The following is a 24,110-nucleotide window of genomic DNA, read 5'->3' as shown; positions in this document are numbered from 1 at the left end:
TTTTTTTTTTCTTGCAATATCACATTTTTAATGATATAGGCTAGCTACTATCAATTATGATTGGTTGGGTGATCCAGTACATCTTGGCCCACAACAACGTAAGTTTGGGACGCAAAAATATTGACATAAGTCTTCAGGATTTGTCTCAAATTTGATCCACACATTTTTAGCATGGTGTAACTGTATTATAAATAATAATTATCAACATATTTTACAATCTTTAAACACAGCAACTAGTCTTTTAAAATAAATTAGTAAAAATAGATGAGTTAGTCTCACCATAAAGTTCTGAAAATTAGAAAAACCTTTCCAGGAAGAAGTGAGATTTCATGGGAGCAGTCATTTTGAAAAAAGCAGGGAAATACCCTCTACTACCTCTAGTGGAATTATGATGAATACAGGGGAGAAAACAGACCATGTTATGTACATTGGGATTTTAAGGAAAGCTTGGATCACGCTAATTAAATAAGAGTCTCAAAATGTGTGCTTGAGACAAGTGGTTGTACAGGGTTAAATAAACTTAGGGCAATTAACATTAATCAAGACAGTTGTGAACGATTTACAACGTAAACCTGGTGTGGCTGACAAAGAAACAAGAACATGACAAAAACAGAAGAACATCACAAAAGTCCAAGTGCAGAATCCTCACATGGATTTCATTATTATGGACAGCAGGTCATCTACTGGACTAAAATCGAGTTTGTTTTCCTTCTTTTCATAAGCAATCAGTGTACATTCAGAACATAACCTCTTTCCGGACGTGTCATCTTTGAATCAAGAAGCTCAGGTTGTGTTGGTTTGTAGCTTCAGTCACTGTTTGTGGTTATGGTTTAAATTGGTTGATTTTTCTTAAATAAACTTTTTTTTTTGGTATATAATTATTTTTGCACTAACATATCAAGATATATTTTACTGTTCTGCAATTAACTGGTAAATCATCCATGGTGTACCCTGCCTTTGTCCAACTGTGCTTAGGATAAGCCCCAGTATCATTGTGACCCCCATAAGTGACCATGTAGATTTGGAAAATGGTAGCTAGGACGTATGCTCCCCAACCCCTTATAACATATGTTTATCCCTGAGCCAAAGAACAGTGTACATATATTTAAATCACTGCTGTTTATGTTGTATTTTCTATCACAGTGATAGAAAATATTAATAGGAAAGGAAAACATTTTAACAGCTCCAACACTAATTTTAAAGGCAATCCAAAAAGAGGTTGGTCATCAACAGTTTGTTAACATTTTTTTTTCATTCTGTGGAATGACATCAGCATGCACAGCAAAACAGGGTAAGAAGGCGGGACCAACAAGTTTGACAGCTGGATCCCCCCTCCCGTAAAACCATTGTGGAGCTGAGAATTGAATGTGACCTGTCACCATGCTTTCATTTCAAATTTTAGGGTCAAATATAACCTTAAATAATTCAGTATACAAAGATCTGCTGCAAACGGTGGGCTAGGGTTAACTATCTTTTATATTGTCAAGTACCATTTTTTATTAAAGGATATGGGTTCTGCCTTGCTTGGGGAGTTACTGAGTAATTGCACTTGGCTGCAGATCCTTACATTTTTAAAGTAAACTTGATCTGGAAGTCAAAGGGTTTTCCTTTTCGGTCAACGCCATGATTGTCAACTGACTGCCGATATTCTCAGAATTACCAAAGACACTTTTGTGGGTGCATTTGCACCACAGTCTGTGTTTGTATCCCAAAAGTTAGAAAAAGTTCTGAAGGTTTATCAGACACTGCAAGTGGTAAAATACCAACAACAAAAAAGAAGCGATAGATTAGGTAGTTTAAACTGATAAAGGGCATCCTTGATCGGGTTTTCTTAAATCTTCTTTCAGAGCTAATTTCTGTCAACTGTTATTATTTATACAAGCTGTAAATTAAGCTAACCATCAAAAAAAACTCACCAATGAAATTTAATCAACAAAGAAATGCCACAATTAGGCTTAAATCCTTCAATTTTACCCACACATCATCAAAGTCCTTTATCCGAGTTTCCAAATTCATCGTCATTATGGATTTTTACAGACTCCGTTAAGCAAAACTAAACATGCCTTAAATCCCTGCGTTAATGAGTAAAAGAGAATCTAGCTTCGTGTCATCAATGTCAAACAAGTAATTATGCAGCAGCACAGTTTGATTCATTCATTCTTTACAGCCTCAGCCATTAGTCAGGCCATAGATATTTTTCTGAATATCACATTTCGTCACCGCCATCGTGCTGCAACTGTGGTAGGACTGCCATAAAAACATCAAAGGTATCAAAATTTAGTAACATCTCATTGACCTTTATATTTTGGAGGAATTTTTCAGGGATTAAGAGTGATTGGAGGCCTGTAAATGTGCTCTCAAGTGTTGTGTTACAGCTCATCTGGTTTTATTCATGCTATAAAATAAGAAGTTCCTTAACGATATAGGTTTAATGACACAGATATATTTAGGATGTGATTTGTCAAGAGTTGTTTATTAAAGGCAAGTAGAAATATAGTTTTCTAAATGCAACAGTAAAAAAAGTTTGCATAATTCCACAAAGTTTTGTCATATTTCTTAGGGTTTCTCTTGCTTTTCATCCACACTTTTGAGCAGATGATGTTGGAGGTTTGTTTGGAAGCTGGACTCTGGTCACTGCAGCAGGGTGAGAAACGGAAAGTGCTGAGGCTCTGAGGTGCTGGCTCTGGTTCGCTGGCGCCACATCCCCCTGAGCTGCTGAGAATGTGGGGGCTGTGCTCCTGCCTTTGAAGCTTTACCTCCCACTAATTCTGGCCTTCCAATTTCCACACACTGCACAGACACCCCCCACCCCCCTTCCATCCTCTCTCCCTCCCTCTGCCTTTGTTTCCCTTATAAGGACTTGCCTGGCCATTTCCTCTAGTTTTCCGTGGGAGGTGGCGTGCTTGTTTGTGAGCACGGACAGGTCACAGGACTAGCTGTATCATCGTTCTTTTGAAAGCAGGAAACTTCTGTTGGATGCATTCCTCTCCATCCACTTGGGAGTCCCTTGCTTTTATCGTACTTCCCCACAGGTTGCTCATCGTTTCAAGAAACCCATTTTGAGTCATCGGGCATGGGTTTAGCTGAGTCAAGAGAGCATAATAACAGAATCTACTTCAACGAAGGCTAAAATGAATAGACTGAAGAAAGACATTTGACTGACAAAACTGGACATAAAAACCAATCAGCAAAATTAAAAACTCAGGTTTCCAATTGAATAGACCTTCAATACATTACATTGGGAAAGTGTAACAAGGTTTAGATTGATTTTATTTCTCCTATTCTGATTCACAGGTTGGCACAATTAGATTAATAATAATCAAATTGATAGTCAATGAAGACAACATTTTAAGGAATTACTGAACTGAACCAGGTCACTGCAATTCATTTGAACTAATTCAATATTAGGTTGTTCACAAAAAGGATGAAGATGAAACCCCATTGATAAGAGATTTCTATGGATCAAAATATTAACTCGTGACTGAAGGAATTTGCATGTAAGTAATTGACAAAAAAATGTAGATGTGTTGTTCAAAAAATATGAACAGAATCGATGTAATCGATGCAACCATTGACTGTAGATGAGAACTATGACTCCTCCCACCCAGGAAGTAGCCACTGGTTCCAAGAAACCTATTATTTAATTTGAAAATGTATTCAAGTTATAAACTGACCAATCAGAAGGCTCATGTTGAACATTCAAAGTGTCTGATTGACACTTTCAAGTGGAAAGGGTGTGGTCTTCCAACTAGCTCACTCGGTGAGAGTGGCTGCCATAAAAATGTTTACTCGGACCAATCACTGTTTACTGACTTCGTCTGACTCCATCATGGCAAAGTCCATAACACGAAAAAAATGGCGACTGATTTGACTTCATTGTATTGGAACCGGAAGTAAGTCGTTATCTATGGGTGACATTACACCCACTCGGTCCAGTTCTCATATACAGTCAATGGTCACAAAGGATTAAAAGTCATGGAAAATCCACAAAAGTGTCTGAACAAACCCTTGATTCATACAATCAGAATGAACCAAAACATGCGAGTTCTCTTCAGTTACAGAATGATCTTTTGTTCTTAGCACGTTATTCATTAAATGTTATTATTCTAAAATAACATTGATTTACTGGATTTATAGCATGGCTTACCTGGTAATTTCTTTGCTAACCAATCAGAGAAGCTGCAGGGGAGCAGGTAGTGCGTGATGGACCCAGTGTTTAAAGTTTGATTAGTGAATTGATGCAGGATAAGAACAGCCTTTGGCCTCCATGAGATCTGCTGTAACAAAGTCATTTAGAAAATAATTTCTTCACAAGTGTTATTTGACAAAGGCACTATAGATGTGTTCAACGTGCTGCTGCATTTTCTTTAAGCAGCACTTTGCTTCTCACCCCTTTGCCTATGAAATCTGTAGTGTTGTTCATTCTCAAATTGGTGATGATTTCATTTTTCCATCGCACAACGCAGTGATTAACTCCATTACTCAACAACACCAAACTGAGTGGGCAGTGTATAATCCATTAAGATGTGGACAAGAACCTTTGTTTTCTGTTTCCACAAAGGGATTTTTAAAAGTCTTCCATGTACGCTTGTCTCTCCCTGTCTTAAGCTTCCTGAAGGCTGATGGAAGAACGTGGATGAGGGCTGCACTGTAGAGGGGCAGAAGGCTTTGGGGCCTGCCTGTCATCGGCTGGCTGATTCATCCATTTCAGTGAGGCACCACTCTCACAGGGGGGCACAAAACGGACGTTCGTGGTTTGTACCTGCCCCCTTTCCACCTTTACCCCAAACCCAGGCACGTACGCTCTGGACCATGTCTAGCGGGCTGTCGGAGGGGGGCCGGACAGAGGACCTGGAGCAGAGTAGCTGCAAGCAGGAGTCTCCTATTACCGAGCGCAGGAATCGCAGCGGCATCATCAGCGAGCCCCTCAGCAAGAGCCTTAAGAAGTCCCGTACCCTGTCCCAGTACACGGCCGTACCTTCTGCCACCACCAATGGACACACAGACAGTAGTGCGGCTAAGAGCCACACAGCCAAATCTCAGCCACCCCCACCACCCCAACCCACGGTTTCTGCACTGACAGCGGCAAAGTTGGACCGAACCTTAGAACAGGTTCTTGAGGGACAAAATGGCCTGCTGCATTTTGCCCAGGCAGCAGCATTGCTAAAGCGAGCCGGTATGGAGCACATGCTCCTGCCTGGGGGCATGGGAGTGGGAGTTGGCGGTGGAGACGCAGGCTCGGGGGCTAGCGACTTGGAGGGTACGTCTGTCACGGATGCCGTAGGTGGTCCTGTTGACTTCCCATATGGAGTAGGGGGTGGCTTCCCCTTCAACCCGGGGCTTTTCATCATGACGCCGGCTGGAGTGTTTCTGGCGGACAGTGCGCTGCACATGGCCGGCCTGGCCGAATACCCAGCACAGAGCGAGCTGGCCTCTGCTATCAACTCCGGTAAAAAGAAAAGAAAACGCTGCGGCATGTGCCCACCTTGCCGAAGGCGGATTAACTGCGAGCAGTGCAGCAGCTGCCGGAATAGAAAAACGGGCCACCAGATCTGCAAGTTTCGTAAATGCGAGGAGCTGAAGAAGAAGCCTTCCACTGCTCTGGAGGTAAGAGGGTTGCAGTTACTATACTGTATTTCTTTGTTAGCAGTTCTCTAGGGTCAAAATCATTTACTTTCAGAGGTATATTTTCTTCAGAAGAGTGATTATAAAACTCCAATCAGCAATAAAACCTGTCTTTGAGTACAGTTTCCAATAAATTATTATAGGGCAGACATAAGATAAACTCACACTTGCAGATGAAAGATCACCAACAAACGGCTAGAATGCTCCTTCCCTGTGCAAGAAATGATGGGTGGATGTCTCTACATGCATTGGAATGACAGGTGTAATGAAGTGCAGGGGCAGGTAGGGAGTTATGTTACTCTCAAAAGTATTTTGTGGCTCTAAAATAATGTCTGCATATATAAATACGTTTTGCAATTCGCATCTACAAATAAAGTTTGTGCTTTTATAAAAAAGAGAAAAAAGGGCAGAATAATGTACTTATGCAATACAAATTTCTTGTTTTGCTGAAATGATTTGTGGCTGTAAAAATATAAATATGAAACATGTGCACTTGTGTAAAAAAGATGTATGGCTGTAAAATGTTTTGCACACTATTTTTTTCAGGTCCTCATAACAGCACATAAACATGTATGTGTTCACACACACTATATAGGCACACACACACTGTCACACAAATACACACAGATCCACAGATATAACATATTTTAAAATACAACAAATATTCATTCATTCATAACTAAAGTTAAAACCTTGGGCTTTTTGACACAAATATTTATTTTAAACTGATTAACCAATCAGCACCTTCCTCCTGTCAGCCACCAAGTAGCGCGCCGGCCAATCAAATGACCAAAATAGTTTTTTTTTGTTTTGTTACTGACGCATGATATAAGTTTCTACTGTCAGTCTATCATACGTTCAGTGAACCAAGCCCTAAAAAGGATCCGTAAAGCCAGACTCACTTTCAAGTCACCGTGGTTTTTGTGATGATTGTGAGAGACTAAGCTATAAAGCAATGTCAGCAGAGGCTCCAGAGCTCTTAAAGTCCCATTTTCAATTTGTTCGATTTATTCGATTATTTTATAATTTATTCTGAAATAATCTTAAAAAATATAGGTTTAATTTGTTTATTTATGTTTTTTAGTTCAAAATCACCTGTCATTTAATTTTTTCTAAGTTGATCTTGTTTAAATTATTTCCCAGCAGAATTGTATTTTGAAGTTGTAAGGTTATGTTTGGTAATAAATCATAGTCACACACAATGGCTTATAACACTGTTGCTCTATTTGTTAAAACAAATATTCATACATTAAAAAGGGGTTTTCTTCTCGATGTTAGGAAATGTGGCTCAGTGAGATGATCCCAAACGCACAGATCCAGTTCAAAAGGAAAAAACAAAGACATACTATGATAAGGCTGATGTTTCTCTAGAAAAATGGAGACATCTAAGATCTGTGAAGTTTAAAAGTCATCTTGATGACCGTCTGGGTTGACTGACCCTTATTTACCCCAGCCATGATGACTGACATTAAAAAGAAGCTCTATGTTTAATCAACAAAAAATTACCGAAAGGAAAAATGGAATGATTTTTTTTGATTGATTCTTGTATCATTTTTTAAAGGGGCAGCACACTAATTGGATCCTGACATGAGAAAGATTCTGATTGGTTGATCAATTTAGACTGAATATCGCTGTACTTATTCCTGTCAAAGTCCAAGCCTGTAATAAGGTTTTATGTTTACTAAAAACTCATTTAGAAACACTTATGCATGTTTATGTGCTGTTATGAGGACCTGAAATATTAAATATTAATACATATAAAAAAACAGAAAAAGAAGGATTTTGATGTGGGCATTTTTAAAGCTCAAAATCTAGGCTTTTTTTCCCCACAAAAACATCTTGTTATAATTCAATGACAATTTGTTTTAGTTAATGAAAAACATTATTCTATTTTTCTATTAATTTACACATTTTTACAATTAAAGAACTTATTTCATATATGTTGGCAATATTTTAAAACCACAATATACTTTTTGAATGGATATAACTCCATGGAAACTTCAAGGGTCTCTTTTAACTGTCCACCATCGCAGCATTTTTCATGCAGAACACCGCTTCACTTCCTAAAAGGAAAACCTGCACTTCTTATATTTCTCATTACTTTGCCTCTCAGTGAAATCTGATTACTTTCAAGTTCCGCTTGTCCTCGCTTTAGCAAAGGCAACACAAATGAACGGAGGTGCGCGTTGTGGTAGAGTGGCAGTAATTGTGAACGTGTGTGCAGTATGTGTTTGCCTGTCAGCATACACGTGTGGGCATGTCTGTGTATGCGGCTGCATGTAATGAGGTCCATCTGGCTGTCATCTGGAGCACCAGGTGTCAGTGTGGCACACGCACCCCCTTTTTTGCTGCCGCTGTCCTTCTCTCCGGTGACACTCAGGCTCATCTAAATGTCCCTCCATCTATCCTGTCGGCTGCCTCCATCACACTCAGTAGCCTAACTAAGCCTGGCTGCGCTGATAGAACGACCCTTCATGAAATCAATCTGAGCAGACGTTACACATCAAAGAAAAGACTTTTATAGACACTGGTGTCATTTTGCCACAATATAATAAATTGACAGACATTTAGCTCCGTGTGAATATGAACCAGTGGAGAGACTAATTGACGCAGACTGTGTCTGTGCTTCCAACTGCTAATGGCTTTACTACGATCTCCTCATGACGTTGATTGACAGTGACAGGTTGGCCTCATGGCTGCAAGCTGACAGGTTTGCTGTGCAGTCTCAACGTTTGGCCCTTCTTTGCAAAATTCTCCACAACTGTGAGCCAAATAAACAACCCTGACTAAAGCAGACACTTTTATGTGTCTTTGCACTATTAAATACAGTTTAAGGCAAGTTGATTGATTGTCTGAATCATTCTTGTTATCATCCAAAGGCAAATACCCTTTAAAGTGCAAGTTAAGTGATCTGATATGGAGAAGGTGAAGTTAATGTATGTCCAAGGTGGGCCAGATTTTTTTAACTCTTTCTTTATTTCCGAATTTTTTAATGTCAATAAATGTCCTTTTCTTCTCTGTAAATTTTTCATTCGAGGTCTTATCAGACTAATATTTATCACTTTATTCCTTAACTTCAGAGTTCACTGATATTTCATTACAGAGGAATTAAAGCTTCGAGCTGCTCTGGTCAGAACACAGAATTGTAGGTTGAAGGTATATATTGTCTGATCAGCTGTTTAAAGAAATAAGGTAGATCACTGAATTAGTTAGGAATAATTAAAAACATTTATTTGTTAAAGAATATTTCTCCTCTTGTCAACCAAGCTAAGGAAAGTTTTAAAAAGCTAAACATGTTTTTATATCAATCAATCATTATAACTTACTCTTTACACAACTCTTGTGTCTTTGAGTGTCAGTCTTTCAAATTTAAATGCACCATAGTTCAGTCTCTTTTGGGTCAAAATGTGTTCCTGAAGGATATTGATTTATTTTTTAATGCCTTGTGCATCAGTTTTGTCCGTTTTAGCTGGGATTTAATTTCTTAATATAGTTTATTTATTTATATGGCGCATTAACATGACCAAAGTCAAACAAAGCGACATCCAATAAAATCTACAAGCGACAAAAAACAACAATTAAAAAGTTACAATAATTTAAAGGTAAGATAGCAAATTATAAAATAAATGCAATGGTAAAAGAAAAAAATGGCAATAAATTTGGTTTTAATATGTTGTTTTAAAAATGGACTGCGAGAAACCAAAGCTAATCAGGACAAAGAGCAAACTAAGAGCGAGTAACATGGGAAACTTCAATATTCCCCCAACATTCACTTCAGATGTTTGACATGGCTTCACCTTCTCTGTTAATCGATGCTGCAACAACATTTTCCCATTTATTCTGCTTTCAAACTCCTGTTGCATTTCAAACAGGTTGGATCCTGCAAAAGACTGCTAAACTATCCACGTAAGGAAGAAAAGCATCCACCGTAGAAGACAGTAATTCATCTCAAACAGAGTTCAGAGTTCAAATTTACTGCTCTTTGGAAAATTAACAAATGGCTGCAGATCATAACCAGTATCCAGTTATGTGCTGATTTTCAAAGAAAGGTCCAACCAGTCACAGGTTAGAGTCGTTAACAAGCTGCACCATTAATGATCAAGAGTTTATAATTTCAATCAAAGTTGCATCTATTAAAGCAAACTTAGATAAATCAAAGGAGATGACGTGAAGCAGCAAAACGTTGTGCTGCAGTGGGATTTCACATCATCTCGGATATCCTTCGTCTCAGCTTGGAAAGGTGTGTCTTGTTCTTCCTCTTTGGGCTCTCAAACTCCATTTGCAGTTGAAAACCTCAGCGATGACCGCAGCCACCATGAGTGTGAAACTGAAATGTGTTGCCAGAGACAAATTAAGGTGCGCTCAGCTGTGAATCCCGAGCTCAAAGGTTAGTCTGTCTGTTCTTAAAGAGGGGGAATATCAAGAGTGCAAATGCAACAAGACCAAACACAAGAAGCACCATGTCCACACCTGTCAAGTGCTAAAATATCTTGAAATTTGGTTATTAAATATCTTTGACATCCCAGAAAGCTATAACCTTACAAGCAAAACAGTGCACACAAATCAAACATCAGCTTTCCAGTTTCTTAATGGCCTGGGTCAAGAAAGAAGAAGTTATGTTTTAGCTGCAAAGGACAGTACGTGTGTCTCTTCATTCACATTGTTGTTGTGATGTGTTGAAGAGTTGTTATGTGTTTGTGGCTTTGGTTAGTGTTATACAGGTCATCGTTCATATTCGGTACTTTGTGATTCTTTGTGGCAAAACATAGCCCACAGTTTAGGAGGCTGCAAAAGACTCAAACTGTCAATGAAGGTTCTCGTTCATCCAGGTGGTGTAGTCTGGAGGTTGAGTCATCAGCTGGACTGAAAATGTAAGTCCAGCTTGACATGGGAACTGTTAATATATTTATTAATCCCATACAAGCAATTTATAATAAAAAGAAAAAAAAAATTGTTGCACATTATGCCATTTTACTAGGATTCGCTTTCAGTAATGCAATAAGAACATATTGCAAATATCAAATACACATATGTATAAAAAACAAGAAAAGAAATAGAAATAAGCTGGGGTGGGTTAAACTCTACGAGAAAATGTATAGAATCTCTCACATATAGACAAGGTTTTGATTGCTTCTTGCTTCTCAGTATACTGATTTAACTCAGAAAAGAATACAATGAAACAGGGTTTTCGACCAGTGAATTTACATCTATGAATGTGAAATTTGAATGTGAAATTTGGCCAAAATGAGCAAGAGATTTAGAAGTAAACCACAGTCCTTTTGTTTATTTTTTTGATATTGGACATCTTTGATACAAGACATCTTTCCAGAATAAAACCAAAACAAGAATCAATTTTATCCCTAATGAAATCACACATCTTCTGCCAAAACATAATTTTAAGACAATACCAGAAAAGATGGATGACTGTTTCAGGGGAATTGCAGCAAAAACTATCAATGTTGTGTGTGTATCAATGTTTAATTTAAATCTATTTTAAATAAACATTTCAGCTAGGTAAATTCTGTAAGCAATTTATAAATGGCTTGGAAAGATCACCCCTTATTTGGTCACTTTCGATTGGAGGGCTGCAAAACACTCAATAAACTGTTAATAAGAACACTGTTAATATATCTATTAATCCCATACAAACAATTTATAAATAGCTTGTGAATAGGATTAAAATATGCTAATAAATGTCTTTATAAGCAGCTTAATACCACATTACTCATGCTTGTTAATGTCTTATAAGTAGTTTATTAAGGAATATTTTAATGTATTTATAAACAGCTTATTTAAACTTGTAAGTCAGTTGTAAGACATTTACAAATGCTAATTAATGTACTTATAAGCAATTTACTAAAACATTACTAGTGCTTGTTACTGTCTTATTAATAGTTTATTAAGGACTCTTATTATAAAGCGTTACCAAATATATTCTATTTACAATAAAGAAATATAGTATTGCTGAAAGTTTTGTGTTAAACTTTACAAACACAAAACTTGGGAGACGTTTGATCTTGTCACATGTTTGTGAAGAAACCTGCTTGGAAGCATTTTTCTGTTGGACTAAGAGTCTGCTAAAATCTTTGATTTTAGACTGGCATCACTTTGTTACCTGGCTCTCCTCTATTTAGAAGTTTGACAGTTTCTCCACATGAAGCTAAGTTTTCTGAAGTTGATCAGGTCACGTTTGTTCTTTCTCTTTGCAGTGTTTACACTGAAATTCAATCAATTCATTTCAGAAGTAAAGAAGTGAGGTGTCCATTATCAGAATTAATGGACGACGCAGAGACGTAAACCATCTGACGCCAAGTGCGGGGAAATTGCTTCTGCAAAGTCCAAAATTTTCTGATAATAGACGAGGCGTCTATTATTGGGCATGATCACGCTCATACTATGGCCATATACAAAATAAATAAATATTAAATCATTTATTAGTACTTTAATCGAGTAATTTTTAGGCTTAAATCATTTTTCACAAGAGACTGACTATTTGATACTCATTGTCATGGCATCGACCCCGCTCTGCTGCAGTGGAGGAAAGTGGTTTACAGTTTCCCCCTGTATTTTGCAGAGGTTTAAGGACCAGAGACACCCATTAATACGCAGAATCTGCAAATGCAGAGAACCACCCCTGCAGCCGAAGAATGTCCATCACCAATCCTTACTCTTCAAAAACCCTTCTGAAACATTTCTTATGCTTTGTAAAACAATTATTAAAGAACACTGGAATATTGCTCAAAATAAAAAGAGTTTTTCTTCATTCGGACAAATTGATCGTACGGTAGCGTACGTAGTAACGCACATTAGGAGTGTCACTCTGTCTCTCTGTGCCTTAAAACCAGGAGCTGTACTTCCTCCTTCATCAGTTAAGTGTGAGAGGGACTCTTCTTCTAGAAGAGGCTGGTTTTATCCGTCATCCAGATGATTATTCTCCGCAATTATGTTCTTCAGCGTATCGGGAACTTTCCGGCTGCCTCTGAGTCAGATAATGCTATTTCTCCATGCAGGGGCACATACTTTGATTGGTATCGATTCAGGAACCGATAGAACCAGCTCTTGCTCGCTGTGAAATATTCTTTGGAAGCCGGGAAGGAAGCCGGCAGGTCGGCGTGCTCTTCCTCTCCGCTCTCCTCCTCAGAAATTCCCGCAGCACCTCCTTCGGACGCAAAAGTCTCATACAAGTTTCATGAGTTATCTGAGCTTTTGTGATGAACCAGAGGATTCAAGTGACTGAAAAAAGAATCTCCAAATACGGGAAACCGTAAATATTGAACCATGAATAAGTGAGGGAACACTGTATAAGCTAATCGTCATTTTAAGTGATACAAAGCATCATTTCAGAGGGGAAAGTTCACCTCTTACAGCTTGTTTTTACCCAGATAATGAAGTAAAAGTTTGTTTCAAAAAACAAAGTCCACAAGTAGTTTCCTAGATCCCATTTAACCATTAACTCTGATCATTAAACAATCAATTTATTAATTAATAATGTATCAACATGTTTTACTCTGTTTCAAGTAATTAGGTAAGCAAGATAGATAGACAGGCAATGAACTTTTTGAATTTAAATGCAACATTGCAGCTGATCATAACATCTAAAAGAAATACTGACATGTTTTCCACATGTCAGAGATAATTTCTGTCTTGCTGTTGTAATCATCTGTGCACATGTCCACCTGTGTTCCATTATCTATTATCACAGACAGGCGTTTAGGTCAACGCAATGATATAGAACATTCTGGCTATGTAACCAAAACCTCTTTTTTAGGTGTCCATTATTACTTCCATCAGAATCAAGTATTCACCCACATCAAGGTATAAACCTGCCTGATCCCTAACGGGGTCTCAGGATGCCTAGAGCCTCTAAGCTATTATTGGGTAAAGGATGGGTACACCCCAAGTCAGGTTTGCTGTTGGTCATAGGAAGCATTTTTTTCTTTCTTTTAATGACTGCACTAAGAGATTGTTTATTTAAGAATTACACAGTGGACAACCATTGACCAGCCTGATCCTCACGACTTCAGGACCGACTTTCTTGGTCCTTCAGACCTGGATTCTCTCTTTGCTGCAATGGACAGAAAAGTCTGCTAACACAATACAACTAGAACAAATCATGATAATATTAATGACTAATATTTACTTACTCACTCGTTTGTACTCTTAATCAAATGCAATGAAGATCCCAGAGTTACTTTAAATGTGTCTTTTTTCACCACACTTTTAATTTTTAAAGGTTGCAAGTTTCAATTTCAGTTTTTAACAAAATGCCTATGTATATTCATTTTCTTTTATTTTGGAAGGATATTTCTTTGTGATCATAACAGCTCTGGTTCTGTCAGGCAGTAATTATAAAATGTACTTTAACTGTAGTTTTCTTCCTTTACTCCCTTGAGCAGAGGAGTAGCTGTTTCTGAAATTCGTTATTGCTCTCGTCTCTGATGCTTTCCCAGTTAGCAGACTGTCTGAAAAAACTTTATTTGGAAGTCAACAGCTCTTGTTCTGCATGTGATTCGATCACAGAATCCAGGCACCCAGGCTGCACTGTCAGCAAGTTTGATGCTACTGTTACAAGCTAAATGTCAGAGGGGGCGATTAATGGCAAATGTGCCATGTCAAAGAAATAAATAAAAGGGGGGGATCTAAAAAGTCAGAATTTACAAAAAATGTTTTTATTAATTAAGTTGTTAGCTTTTCTTATAATTTCTTATTATTTTTAAAATTTAACAATCATAGAAAATAATGGAAATGTAGAATCAAAGAATATGTTCTGGGTCTTTGGACTGATGTTTATTTAGATGATGTGACAACAGATTAAATCTGACAGTGATGGTATTTAACAAAAATAATAATAATAAAGTGCAGTGTGGGGAAAAAAGGATGTCTAGCTCCCTATAATTACGGTCAGATGCTCAGAGGAAAGTGAAACCCAAAAGCGATATCTCAGATTCTCCTGAGCCACTAACATGTTAAACAAAAAGGTTCCTAACTCTACAAATAAACAGAATTAAAACAAATGTGGCTATTTTAAAAGAACTGAAAAGAAGTAATAACCCATTTTTGCTATAAAGACTTGTAGAACAACCATTTTTGGAGGTAGGAGACCAATGACGACACTTTTGGAAGAAGCCAAACTAAAGTGTGGTGCAGTCAATGAGTCAACCATAAACTGATTTGCATAGAGGGTTCTTGAGTCAAATGTGACTGAAACTGGGTCACACAACCTCACAATGATCCCATGTATTTAATGCAGCAGAAAAATGAAAAAATAAAAGTTGAACAAACGTAATTGGGCAAAATGTTGCATGATGAGCTGCCAAGAATTTCATATGCTGTTCCTGCATTTTATTTTGTTTGGTCAAAAATGACAGTCATTTTGAATGAAAGTGGATCTTTTCTCTGCATGTCTGAGCTGTGTGCAAACATGGCTTCTGTCGAAGAGATTTTTGTTTTTAATCAACGGCTTCAATGCATATTCAGAGTAAGTCGGGCACCACCTGCGCCAGAGCAGCAGATCTCCTGGCTCTCAGACTCCAGTGAACTGCAGAGAGCCTCAGCTGCAACTCAGACAGCCCCCTCAGAGCCACGCTCTCCTCCAAACAAATATGGCAGGCTACATCCCCATCTGACGTGGCTGTCAGAATCTGTGTGCGCTTTCAGAGAGGGCGTGATCTCTCACTTCACATATGTCTTTCGCTGGACTGTTTCGATGGCTCCCGCTGCAAATCCTTATCGGCGCCCGGTTGCGAATGAGAGAACTTGAAGCTACATTTCACCCTTCTTCTAACTACATTTGCATTGAAAGGTGCTGCTCAAGTGTTTTGCACGAGTCTGTGAACGTGCACACGTCAGTACACAAGTGCGGTCCAGCAGCAGTGTGCTTATTTTAAGGGTGTTGACGGTTTTCCATTGAAAGCTCATGGCAGCTCAAAGAGAAGCGTAAAATTGGCAAGTGAGGGGGAGTCAGCATGCTGAGGCCTTTGCCACTTCATAGCTCACTGGCTGAAGATGTCTGCATTTATTCTGGGAATGCTACATTTGAGAGGAATAAGTGGGAAGGCTGTTCCTTTCTGCTCTATGTCTGAATACCCTCCAGGGTGTCAGTCTCAGAAATGCTGCTCAGTGCAGAAAGAGAAGCAAAGTTGGGCTTTGGAAGTTTTTGTCTGCCTTGTTTGTGTCTTAATTTTGTGAACTTTGATGTTCTGTAACGCCTGGTGGCTAATATTTTAAACTTTTCTAAGAAAAGTCACAGATTTTTTTCTTTTTTAAAGATGACTACAAGTTGTGTCAAAGACTTGTTTGTCATAAGCTATCACCTGAACACATCGTTCTCCACCGGGAGCCACTTTGCCAGCATCAGATGCCGAGATGGGAGTAGTGTATTCCCCCCTGGACTTTCCTGCCTTGCAGACACTGTACGCAAGACAGTCAGGGCGGAGACTTATAGGAGCTGACAGGCATGCAGACTGACATCAAGATACTTGGATATTTGAGCAATGGCTGGGTAGTCTGAGTTAGAGCAAACCAGGTAGATTAAATGAAAGAGACAAGCAGAGATGGCACTGCGGAAGCTCGGGTGGCACTAGTGAACGTTGAACCTAAAGAAAAAGCCGTAACGTCAAATTTAAACCAGGTTTAGTGAATTTGATGAATATGAGTATTCCCTCCATTTTTTTTAAAGTTTGGGTTAGGGGTGTAAAGATTAATTGATTAATCTTTTCCTACGATCCAACCGCATAGATTTGTCTGAGGCAAGTTGTTATTCGAATCGACCTATACCATTTAGAAATAGTTTCTAAATGAAATAAATTCATTATATTGCTTTTGGAGAATACCATTTAGATTGAGGCAGACTAGATTTATTTTACTGTAACCTAAAAACGACCAGGTACCATCACAGCGGAACAACACACATGTGATGTCACCAAAAAGGGATTTGTCCATCATTCCAGTCCGATGTGAGGAAAGACTTTAAATTTAGAAAAGACATGTGACCATGCAGTGTGGTATAATATTCGAATAATGTTCCGTTTGTATTATTTTGATGTGGAAAAACAACAGTGGGTTGAACTTTATAAACTAAAACGTGAATGGATTTGCCTTTAACCCTTGTGCTATCCTATGACCCCACCCTTACTTTGACGTGTTCTTCCTACCATGACAAAGGTGGATAAAGGTGGAAAGATTATATGTAATCCATGGACACCAGTGAAGATCACAAATCATTGAAGAAAAATGGTTCAGCGCATTGCGTTGTGGGGTTAAGATGACCCAACTCCCAATGTTCAAGTGCCTAGGATAGCACAAGGGTTAAATCTTGTTTACTTGTTTGTTTGTACACATATTGAATTTACACTTGATTATCTTGCAAGAAATACAAGGAATCTGGAAAACTTCACCTGCACTGTTCAGTACCAGGTATTTATCTGAGTCATACTGGTTGAACTTTTGGGTGAAGATATCTTGGATCCATTCTAGGTCAGTGAATCGGATCATTCCAAATGAACCAAAATCGACTATAAATTGTATCGTCAACCACAAATTATGATTTGAATCGAATCAATGTTAAAATAAATCGTAACACGGCTAGTTTTGATGTACATGCAATCACCGGAGGAAGTTTCTTTCTTAAAAACTGCTTTTATACTTTATTTTCTTTTAAAGAAAACAGAACTTTTCAAAATAAAAGACATTTATGCAAAAATTCTATACAGCTGATGAGATGAAGACCATGGCACTCTGTGAAGACAACTTTTTCCTGTTCTGTTTAGTGTGTGGACATTAAAACTAGTTGTTTGCTTGGGCCTAAAGGTTTGTGCATTATGTCAATGCTGAATGTATCCCTATTTAAAAATACAATATCAAAAAGTCTTTCCTTTTGGTGTCAACTTTTTCCTAGCAGTTTTTGAGCTTATACCTCCAAATTTAGGGGGCTTACAGCAGTTTGGAGAGACAGCAACATATATTTTAGATAATTAATCAGATTAGTGAATGTGAATAGAAGTGAGGGGTAAAACAAAAAGCAAATTAATTTCTCTAGCAGTTCTATTTATAGCCCTATTCCAGATCTGTATAATTAGGTTAACACAGGACACATGGGTTGAACTAATGGGTCAGATTGTGCACGTCTTTTGTTTCCACACTGCAAGAAGTGCTCAAATGCTGCATGAATGTATATGGAAGTGTGTCGCCCCATCTAGAAGACACTCAGTGAGGGTTTGTGTCAGCTGGAGGTCACTGGTGTTTTCATTCAGTTGTTTTGAAGGGTTGTAACCAGCACAGTTGTCCCTTCCCTCCTCAGTAGATGCAGATGCTTTCTGTTCATTCAGTCTGTCTGCATTTATTCTGTTTTATTCCCCAAGGAATTTTCCCTTTTTTTAACCAAAAAACAATAGGCTGAATAGAAGGGTAGAAACACCCAAGAGGAACCCGTGATTTTTCTTTTGTGGAATATCACAAACACTGGATTGTGTGTTTGAAAAAACACATCATTGATTTTAGTGATTGGCCGCATCACACCCACGGATCCCATCTGTGTGAACCCGTGCAATCAGCATTTGGGAGGGAAGGAGCTTTTCTATTCCTGACATGCTGCCATTTTTCCATTGATTGCACATGTTTGATAATGAGGAAAAACTGTGTTGCTGCTCAGTCCATTGCTTTGTTATCTTTCCTCCCACACGTTGCATCACGGTCCGTCCAGCACTTACCAGCTTTTTAACATTTGTGGCGGTGGCAGAGGTCCGCCATCTCCGTACCGTCTTCAGCCACTGAGTGCTGCTGCATAAAGGTCACCGCAGAGATGGACAGAATCCCAACACTCATCGAATCAGTTCTGTCAAATGTTTACCTTCAGGCCTGTGTTCCCTAAAGTATATCCTGAAAATGTATGATTTAATAAAATAATGGCAGTGTGTGGATAGCGATACTGTAAAAACAGTATTGTAAGAGGGTTAAAAGACCTTCGTTTCAAGAAAAAACAAGAAACGTAACAATACTCAACAAAGTTTTTCAATGGAAAAATATTTTCAGTTTAAGAAAACGTTAGTGACTAGAATTGTTTTGAACATGTTTGAAAATTTTTCTGGTTTTTAGAATCTGATTGGGGCTGTTTTTGCAGTTTTCAGGGAAATTGGAAACAAAAACAGTCGATCTACAGCAGCATTAATGTGGATGTAACCCGTGTCCTATCCTTGACACTTTAACGTTGGGAGTTGGGTCATCTAGACCCACTAGACAGTGCTCTGAACCTTTTTTCTTCAATGATTTGTGATCTTCACTGGTGTCCGTGGATTACATGAAATCTTTCCACCTTTATCCACCTTTGTCATGGTAGGAATAACACGTCAAAGTAAGGGTGGGGTCATCTAAGATAGCACAAGGGTTAATGTGGTTAACTGTCAGATGAATCAATGTTTAAACACCCTGCAAGCTGAATGTGATTCAAATCTCATTGCTTTACCTGCTGAAATATTATTTTTTTAATGTGATCAAAACTTCATTTGTTTTTTAGGACTTAACACTCAAAAATGGACTCCTTAGAACTTATTTCTGGCAGAGGTTAGACTTAAAATCACCCAATTGTGTTCTCTTGATACACTTTTGCACGTTCTGAGGTGAATGAATATATGTGAACCTGCAAAACAACTAATGCCCTGCAAAAACGTAATCTGAAGAATTTATTTTCAAGAAAAAATAATCTTATTAAGAAGGTTTTTCTTAAGAACACACTTCTTAAGTGTGTGTGTGGACGGGCCCCGCCCTTTTTGTACTGCATTTGAACCTTACCATAATGATTAACAACCAGTAAACTTGTTGCTGTATGCTGCTTCATGGTCTTATCCCCCTTCCCCTCCTATTATCACCCCTACCCCCCCCCTCTCTCTAGCGTCCCTCTCTCTTCTTCCCCTCTTCCCTTTTCCGTCCGGTCCAACACCAAAGATTTTCAGACATGATTGAAATTAATAAAGTTTGGCCTCAATTACAAAAGGGGTTTATTCAGACATACCTTTGGTTTGTCTGAAGATTAATAACCCCTCTTGTTAAAGTAAAATATGTCCAACTCAAGAGGCCCTCAGCTCTCATCTGTCTGCCCAGCTGTTGGACAGGACAAGTTAAAAAAAAAAAAAAAAAAAAGAACACACTTCTTAGTGACTACATTTAAATTTTTCTCACTCCCTTGGCCAATTTTTTCAAATAAGTAAGAATTTTTAACTTTTTTCCAGGGGCCCTTTTATTTCTGCAGTATGATGATTTTCTTTTCTACATATTTAGTGAATTAATAGACTATTTGGTTCAGTCTTGTCTCTGTGGAAAAACTTGTGACTTGTCTGCGGCTGTTTTGGAGAGCGTACAACAACACAAGCAGAAAAAAAGAGAAAAATCAGATCCAATTCAATGAGGCAACACAATTATTTTAAATTTTACTGAAATTGCAAAAGCAACTCAGTTTGTCTCAATCTCTATTTAAGACTTCTGTTGAGCACTGAATTAATGCTGGATGGGATTCCAGCTTGCATGAGAATTTTAGTTCCATCTCACTGTTTGGTGTGACTTCGGGGGTGTTCTGAGAGAGTCGGTTAACGTGCCACTGTGTGTGGAGGTGTGCGACTGCCCTTGAATACATATCGGTTCAGAGTGAGAGTGTGTGTGTATGTGTGGGTGCACAAATGTTTGCTGAGCTCCTCCTGCCTCGCTCCAGGCGGAGCTGGCGAACGGAAGAATCCCCGCTGCAGAACGGAGCTATACTTGCAGGAAGCCAGCCGTGCTGCAGCCCCGGTGGTCAGAGCTGAGCCCTGCAGCTGCATGCATGTGTGCCACTCCTGGTCGGTGTAGCCAGAAGCACTGATGACCACAGAGGGAGAGGGAGGTGGGAAGCAGAATGACCGCTGATGATGATGTGGGAGAGCAATATGTGCAGTGACTGTATAATAAATAGGGTTTTATTAGGTTTCCTATTATGTCAAGCGGTGCTGTTGTGGAGCTGAATAAAGAGTTTCTACACCTGCAGCTCACCTACGATCACAGCCGGCTCATTTATTGGTTGCTTGAGTTTAAACTTCAACCTAAAAATCTTTTTTTGAAATATTTTTTTTCCATGTTAAGCAGGAAAAATGACTGAAAAGCAAAGGATTGCACTGCATAACTGGTAGCTATGGTGGCCCGGAGGTTTAAATCACATCAACAAATCACTTAACGCAAAACCCTATTAAACATCACGATAAATAAAGCACAACATGTAACCCTTGTGCTATCCTAGGCACTTTAACATTGGGAGTTGGGTCATCTAGACCCACTAGACAGTGCACTGAACCTTTTTTCTTCAATGATTTGTGAACCTCACTGGTGTCCATGGATTACATGAAATCTTTCCACCTTTATCCACCTTTTTCATGGTAGGGAAAACACGTCAATGCAAGGGTGGGGTCATCTAAGATAGCACAAGGTATAAAGAAAACATTATATTTTAGAAATAAATAAAAAAATTCTAGAAACCAAAACACAATTACAAAAAAATGGATGTTGATATCCATAATTGCTTCATGCCAAAAAACGTTTGGTTAAAATGCTGAACAAACGTCATCATCCAGTCAGCGATGTCCGATAGTACCCACCGTTTCCTGTTTTTCTTATTGTGTTTCATATTCTAGCATTTTATTTTGATTTCTGGAAAATGTTTCCAGAAACATTTAATTTCAATAATGAGAGATTGTAGATGTGTAAATGAAAGATTTAACAGTTAAACAGGGATTAAGCATGAATAATCAGTAGCCCAGAGACATCTTGAAACCTTGGGATGACCTCGGACCAAGTGAAGAGACCCCAGAGTCCAGACGCTGATGGTGGTTAAAGCAAGATTGTGCAGAAGCAAAGAGCTATGAGAAAAACGGGGCAGAGGTGGGCCGGCAAAATGCGAATAAGCTAATTTCAATGAGTTTGAAGGCAGGAACTTGATTATGATTGGCTGTGAAAAAAAGTGAGCACTTTAGCCGTTGGCTCAGAATGAAGACTAATTGATAGGTGACGTGTGGAGTGAAGAATCAGCAGCCCCGGGCACCTGAATATGAGGTCGATCTTCCTTGTTGAAACTGCGCCATAGCTTCACTTGAATTTTTTTCAGGTTTTTGTTTTTGAAGTTTTTTCTGTAATTTTGTTTTGATTTCTCAAATAGAATGTTGTTTTACTTTTTTATTTGCCGTTGTGATCTTTAATATGTTTTTGTGTTGAGTGATTTGAGTGTATGCTTTGCACTTCAGGGCCACAGGTGTCTGTTAACAGTTAGCTTAATGCGGCTTATCCAAAATTTTGAATCTGTTCACCCTGTTGTCTAGTGGAACTACATCTGCAGACTGATAACTGAAGACTTGTACGTATGATCTACTAATCCACCCTTCTTTCCTCTCTCTTCTTGTCTTCTGTTTCTCCAAGAAGGTGATGCTTCCTACTGGAGCGGCATTCCGGTGGTTCCAGTAGGACTCCTCCTCCTCCTCTCCCTACCCAAAGTTCTGCCATCAAGTGCAATGTCAACTCCTGGATTGTCTCCGGAACAGACACCGGCTAATATACAGCTAGCAGCAAATAAAGTTATCAGTGAAAAGGAAAAAAAAAAAAAAGCTGAAAAATAGTCTGTTGGATAATGGATGCACCTACTTATTCCTTGAACCAAAAATGAAGCGCAAAGAAAAACATCTTTGACAACTTTTCATTCCCTTTTCTATGTTTTCATTTTGGTACCTTTTGTCTTATTCCCAGCAGTTTTTATCTGTCGCTTAAGCATAAAACTGCTCATCGCCAGAAACAGAAATGATGGACCGAGTGTGGACAATCAACTAATTTCTGTGTTTGGTGTTAATGTTGTTTATGTGTGGAAAGATACAGTACTTGTGTAGAGAATGTAAATTTACGACTATATTTTGAAACTAGTGGCTAATGGCAAACATTATTGTAATTCTTCACCGTTACATTGCTGAAAGCCTTGTTTGCTTTATGAGTCAATGAATTGAAGGGTCAACTTTTTGAGATGGGATGATATATGACCTTGGAAAGACGAGAAAACGTTTCCCATAATGATGCTGTCAGTTTCAGAGTGAAATTGAAACTGAACACTATGTTTGGCAAAGCCTTCACTGGCTTGAAGCTGCTTTTCGCCAGAGCCGCCACTACTGTAATCTCCTCAATAAGCCCTCCTTTGCATTTCCAAACTTTTCCTTCTTACTCAAACTGGCAGCCTTATTTACTGTGGCCCTACTGAGCATGTGCCAATACTGCTCAAGGCAATAGCACCAAGAGACAGCACTTGCTCTGAGTCTACCCTACTGAACGCACTGAGAAAAGATTGCATCTTTTTTTTTTATTGTGTGTTTTTTGTTACATTTTCATGATTTTGTTATGTTGCTGGGTAGCTTTTAAAAATAACCAATATTTGTATTTGTTTAGAAAATTGGACTGGTTTTGTGAATAAAAAGGAATGCATGTATTTGTGTCAAAATTTACAATTCTGATGTTTGTCTGATTGCCTACCTGCATGTTTTGTTTAAACAGCTGTTTTGACTGACAAACAAAGGTGGAACTCCACTGGTTGGAAGAAATCTTCTCTGTACTTTTATAATCGGATGGAAGAAAATTCCAGCAAAAGTTTGTTGGAGGTAGGTCGCGTGGTGGTTTCCTACTGATCACCATGCTGCCCCAGTTTGACTGAGCTCTCTTGTTGCCTGTAATATCTTCATATAGTGAACTGATGGACCCTTGCTTTGGTAAAATGTAACCAGAATGTTTTTAAAGAGATTTGCTTTTGAACTATTTGGATTGCTGTGTTTTTTCACAGTGCATGAAACCTTCGGAAAGTCCCAGCAGGTTTATCCTCTTTCTGGTTAGTGCTTCTTTGCTTTTGGTTACCCAAACATCCAACTGTTGTTCTTGATACTGTCCTGGTGGTTTGGTCTGCTCTCAAAAGTGCAGTGTGAAACCAAGGGAAGATAGGAAATTGTTCCGCTGAGCAAACCACCAGTTTACTGTGAAGTTTGGGAAAAGACGATCGTCCGAATTTTGACCAACAGTGTCAAAGAGTCCAAGGATAATTCCTGATTTCAGCCTCTCAGGTCTTTGAAAAAGATCAGCGATGAGTCCTACAGGTGGGGATTTGTTTATTTTTCTCATCCACTCTTCCTCTGAGGTGTGGGTGTGGACACATCCCACTGTCAAAGTGTAAAGTCACCTTAATTAGCAGCTATCCAGAGTGCAGAGGGAGCAGTATGGCAGGCCTGCATATGAGCTTGTGATCAGTGTTGTAAATGGAGAGTTGGAAAGATCAGCTTTATTCCCCCCCCCCACCCCCCACGCCCCCACCATATCCACCCACACCTCTCCCTCGGTGACAGTGCTGGGCTAGTGCCATCGCCATGGCGATGGGGGAGGGAGTGTTTTGTGTGTGTGTGTGCGTCTGGGGGTGGTGGCTGAGGCCTTTCATTATTAATGTGCACCACGGCGTC

At 38.8% G+C, this 24,110-nt stretch overlaps 1 protein-coding gene across 3 annotated transcripts in view; it reads left to right on the top strand.

Moving 5' to 3' along the window:
• LOC101164083 (CXXC-type zinc finger protein 5) overlaps positions 1 to 23,421 on the top strand; it is a 29,114-nt gene extending 5,693 nt beyond the window's left edge. For 2 of the 3 annotated variants that reach the window (XM_020708874.2, XM_020708873.2), the window contains 2 exons: positions 4,609 to 5,607; positions 22,051 to 23,421. In XM_020708874.2, the coding sequence (XP_020564533.1) occupies positions 4,813 to 5,607; positions 22,051 to 22,095 (840 nt within the window). In that variant the 5' untranslated portion in view covers positions 4,609 to 4,812 and the 3' untranslated portion in view covers positions 22,096 to 23,421. The remainder of the gene's footprint in view (positions 1 to 4,608; positions 5,608 to 22,050) is intronic. The other variant, XM_011483501.3, reaches the window with a different exon arrangement.
• The last annotated feature ends 689 nt before the right edge of the window (positions 23,422 to 24,110 follow it).

Source organism: Oryzias latipes, chromosome 14 (assembly GCF_002234675.1).
Source record: "Oryzias latipes chromosome 14, ASM223467v1".
In the NCBI taxonomy this organism is placed as follows: domain Eukaryota; kingdom Metazoa; phylum Chordata; class Actinopteri; order Beloniformes; family Adrianichthyidae; genus Oryzias; species Oryzias latipes.
The sequence above is the reverse complement of the archived record's forward strand: the minus strand, read 5'-3'. Positions and strand labels throughout refer to the sequence as shown.